General features: G+C 37.8%; 1 protein-coding gene across 1 annotated transcript in view; it reads right to left on the reverse strand.

Moving 5' to 3' along the window:
* PALMD (palmdelphin) overlaps positions 1-5,190 on the reverse strand; it is a 33,541-nt gene that overhangs the window by 18,715 nt on the left and 9,636 nt on the right. Inside the window, exon 2 of the mRNA XM_072419829.1 lies at positions 2,821-2,901. Coding sequence (XP_072275930.1) covers positions 2,821-2,901 — 81 coding nt within the window. The remainder of the gene's footprint in view (positions 1-2,820; positions 2,902-5,190) is intronic.

Raw genomic sequence — 5,190 nt, forward strand, 5'->3', positions numbered from 1 at the left:
TGCACTACCTGTGCATAGTTTGTATTTAGACATGAACATAACAGCAGCCATATTTGCTATATTTTATACATGCACAATCTGTTTCTTGATAAATTAATAGTGCTGCACTATAATTGTCTTGTTGACCCTGAATATAAGACTGATAATCCACCATGAAAGGTTTAACTGAAGAACAACAGATGCTTTTGCAGTCACCAATTAAGTGCAACTTTCTACATGCTACTGGTAGCCAGAGAGCTGTGATCTAGGCTGCCTAGGTAAAGTAAAACTAGAAAACTAGTGAGCTTTGACTAATGGCTTTTGAGAAGCTAGAATGCCCTGCAACAAAATTGGACAGCTTTAGTTATGGGCAGTACTTGGCCCTAAATCTGATAAGGGACAACTGGGCTGGTGGATATTCAGGGGTCTTTATTTAACCAAATTCATCACAGCCATGTAATGCCTTAAAAATTATAAAATCAGTACAGTAAAACTGACTATTAACAATGCATTAATTTCATCAGTGTAGTGCAGTAAGAAATTCAGTCCTACTAGAGGATTACTGTCAGGTTTTAATTATGGGACTCCCTAAATCTCTATAACCAATACAAGGTAGGAAATTCGGGGAAATTGAATTGGGACACACACAGCAAAAACACCACTTTTTACTTACCCTTTACTTTCTGGGAATGGTTGCAAAAACAGGAGATGATAGGAAATACTCCCAGTGGGGATTGAACTCTTGATCCCAAAATTACATTGGGCATTTTGCACATTGCATTTGATTAAAAGTACAATATGCAAAAAGTGACATGTCACATGTAACAACTAAAGGGCATGATACAATTTGGGAAGTAGAGTTTTCTGACAGATGTTGTCATAAACATGAATGCTTCCATATTTATACTCATGGAAGAGGAACAATGAACAGGGAACATGTAGGAATCACTGCTGGTGCTACATGCATACGTCACATGAGCAATAATAAGGTTATCAACCTTGTCTAATTATTCCTTTACCCCAGAAATAGTTCTCTGGTGGTTTCTGCTTCTGCCATAAATTAGACAATTACTCTTTGGGTAGAAAAGGCCAAAGATGGCAACTTTTATCTTCTTTACGGTTCTCGTTTTATGTATTATCAAGGATTTTTATAGCACTGAAATGTTACCTAGTGCTTTATAAAGTTCATAGTCATATCACTATCTATAACTCAAAGGAGCTCACAATCTATGACTCTACAATAGTCCAAGGCCAATTTTGGTTGGAAGCCACCTACTAGCATGTTTGTGGGATAAAGGAGAAAAGCTACGCAAACACAGGGAGACACTTGTGCTGTGAGCCACAGAGTGCTAGCCATTGTGCCGCTGTGCCACCCCAATAAACATCCGTCTTGGCCTAGAGCTTTGTTTTCTTTCTTATAGAGGTGCTGGGCTGCTGAAGTTCACATTGTTTAAAGGAATTTCAACACATTTTGTTTACCAAATGCACGTGTTTCAGAGCAAACATATTTCTGCACAAAGGATGTCTTTCTGTGCCTTTGCTACATTTATTTTTCAGCTGAGCGCATGGCATGCACCTCATTGTTCCCAGTGTTCCACTGAAAGAAACAAATCAAATATATCTGCTGTGGTATTTGTACTAATATTATTCTGTGAATGCTTCACATTATTGTCATCTGCATTCACAAAGGAATTTTGGATTATCAGAACAGCATATATACATATGTAAAACTGAGGTGTACATTCCATCTAGTGCTGACATTCACCAGATAACTGTGATCCTGACCAACATCCAGTTTATGCAAAACTGCTAAGATTAAATCCTAGTGATGGCAGTGATATTATGAAGTGACAAAGTATTTATTGACCACATCACCACACAAGTCATTAGGAATGAAGGAGAGAATGAAAAACAAAAGGGGGAATACGGAGAAATAGAAAATTTTAGATCAGTTACCTAAATGCTGGGAGTTACTGGGGCATACTTGAGATTAGGCAATCTAAACCAATTTAGGAAACCTGATCAGCATCGATAGATTGGCATCCCTGGCATGTCATGCCATCAACAAAAAAATCAACCCTCATATTGAATACCGATGGTTTGTGTAACTTTATTTGTTGTTCATGCACAGTTAATAGAGCAATTCCTTTTAATTGGGAAGGAGAACATTCAACTGTGATGACCCTAGATCTCACCAGTCAAGGGGGATGGGGAAGCAACTATAACATATGAAAACAAAACACTGCATGATGCTATCATTTTTTTAAATTTTGGTATAATGTTATATATAGCATATAGTACATAATGCATTAATAATATAATATAACCTCATCACACGTACGGCAACAAGACTTTTCTAGAGCTGCCCCAATTCTCTGGAATGGTCTTCCTCTTCCTATTCGGCTTGCTTCCACTTTCTGCTCATTTAAAAGAGCCCTCAAAACCCATTTTTTCAAACTTGCCTACCCGTCTTCTTCTGTCTTTGGAAACCGTCACTACTTCCCACCACTACATATCCCCCTCCTATTGTGTGTTAATTCCCTCACCTACTAGATTGTAAGCTATTCAGGGCAGGGTCCTCTCCTACTGTGTCACTGTCTGTATCTATCTGTCATTTGCAACCCCTATTTAATGTACAGCGCTAAGTAATATGTTGGCGCTATACAAATCCTGTTTATTAATAATAATATTAATAATAATAAAAAATAATGCCCTCTCCTCCTGTGTCACTGTCTGTATCTGTCTGTCATTTGCAACCCCTATTTAATGTACAGTGCTGCATAATATGTTGGCGCTATATAAATACTGCTTAATAATATTAATATTAATAATGTTTAATACCTTTAAATGATGAAGTTTCAATTTTCCTTCTTCAATCTGAAGTCGCCTTTGTGCAATTTCTTCCTGCAACTTCCTCTTATCCTGTAATAAAATGTATAATAAAGTGAGGGATGAATTCTGGAAGATCCTAATTAAAGGATAGCCATAAAAATACAATGGTACCCTCTATGTTCTTGCCTTTGCCCAGCCTTAGCCTGTACTTCACTGGGTCTTTTTTCTTAACAGTCTTTTACAGCTTTGTTAAAGATAAATCCGTAAATAACTTAATTGTATATTCACAGTAAAACAGTGTGTTCATTATGTGTGTATGTGTGTTCAATATGTTCATCAAATGATGTCTATTTAAATAGAACACCCATACATTTATTTTTATGGGTGAGACCTACTCTTTAGGTCCTCCATATATCTTGCAAAATGTAAATCACTAATGTAGCCAAGGCGCACGTGTGCAGTAAATAGAGAACCCAACAGGAAAGTTTCCTGATCCAGCAATACTCATATGCCCATGGCAGCTGGTGTTCTCCCTCTGCCCCCTGCACTGATGTACCTCCTCTTTTGAATTGCCACAGGACCCCAACATTGGACAGTCAAAATGAATTGTCCACCATACACAAGCAGTGATGTACACACTTAAAAAAGGACCCATTAGAAAGCATCTGGAGCATCATGTGAAACATTTTTTTCAATAAAAATATTTTTTTGGGCTAGCAGACCTTTAGAGGTCAACGGAAAAAAGGATGTTCCTGGAGACACTTGTAAACCTGCATACACACGTTAAATAATTGTCATTAAAAAGGACCTTTCACAATCCTTTCCAATGACAAAAGACTGAAAGATGCATGAACAAGCTCTGTACATACAGCGCTGTTCTGCTCTATGGAGAGAGGAGTGGGGAGAGCGACAGAGCGGCACCCCGCTGCACTCTCTCCCGTTCACTTGTAATACGATTGTTCATCGTTCATGGATCTGCCAGGATGGATCCATGAACAATGTCAGGCGAGCATGATATAAGCGATAATCAGACGAGAATCATCTGATGTGTGCACATAGCCTTAAGAGTCTAATTTGTACTATGTAACAGGCCATATTTTTTTAATTTATTCACTTTGATTGCTTTTACCTTCATGAACCTTCACCAAGATCTAAATGCTCTTTTAGATATAAAAGAGCAATATGACTGAAAATGGGAGACTGAAACCGTTATCATATATATATATATATATATATATATATATAAAAAAATAAAAAATAGAGAGAGAGATTTGTATAACTAACTTTGTAGCAACAGTTATTCTAAAAATGTGATGAATGTTATCAGATGTAGCCCAACAGCACCATGTCAGAGGGTAACAACAAAATGTGCTGCAACAGATCTTGGCAACATACAAGAAACTTCCTTCCTGTAGCAAGAAAGAATCCTTTGTTACAAAATGCTACAAAGGTCTATAAGAATAATTATTGTGTTTTTAGATTGTATGCAGCAATGTCTGATTTTTTATATAAAAAAGGTGCATTTGTATTGAACTGCTGTCCCCTACTTAGATAAATTGTTTGAAAACCTACCTCCACTAGTAAGACTGCTATCAGATGTGACAGGGAGTAAAGCCCCTTTTACACTTCCAGTTGTAAATTGCATGGCAAGGCTCCAGAGTGCTTAGCAAACTGCTGCTATGAGCCCAGGAGCAGCAAACCACACTGAAGGTTATTGCGTTTGTACTCATTTTTGCTGCATTTGTGGTACAGTCAGAAGCATCATGTCACTTTAAGGATATATGCTGTAATGATGACATGCACGAAATGGTTCCCAACTGCTCCTATTCATCTGGATGGGAGCTGACAGGAGCCTGGATGAGCCTCTGGTACAATGCTGTGGTCAACTCTGAAATGATATCTCACTAGTGAGAATCTAGGATCTAGCAACTGGTAATTCAAGTTTACAGGGTAACACAGCTGTTCCTGAGAATGCCAAATCCAACAGGCCAACTTTCCAGTGTCTCACCCTCAAAGACGGCTGAAGCAATTGAGGATTTACAGACATGGGTGTAGGTAGTTACAAAAGCCCATCAGATGATTCCATGGTAACGCCAGTTTGTGCATATGTGTGTGCAAGCAGAATACTGGATTACTGAGGCATGAAGACTTTGACTATACAATAACATTTCAATCAGACTTTCCCAGCCTCATCTCAGTACAGGTGGCATTGTCACTTTCATATGTTCAATTTTGATAATGACATTGTACGGCTGTGTTTTATTTAGGTACAACCAATATTATTATTCATTTTTAACAAGATTACCTACTGCTTGCAGCTAAAATGATAAGCCACTATGTAAGAGTAGGTTTTTTCAAAAAATAGCCATCTCCTCCAGA

This window comes from Pyxicephalus adspersus, chromosome 8, assembly GCF_032062135.1.
Source record: "Pyxicephalus adspersus chromosome 8, UCB_Pads_2.0, whole genome shotgun sequence".
Lineage (NCBI taxonomy): Eukaryota > Metazoa > Chordata > Amphibia > Anura > Pyxicephalidae > Pyxicephalus > Pyxicephalus adspersus.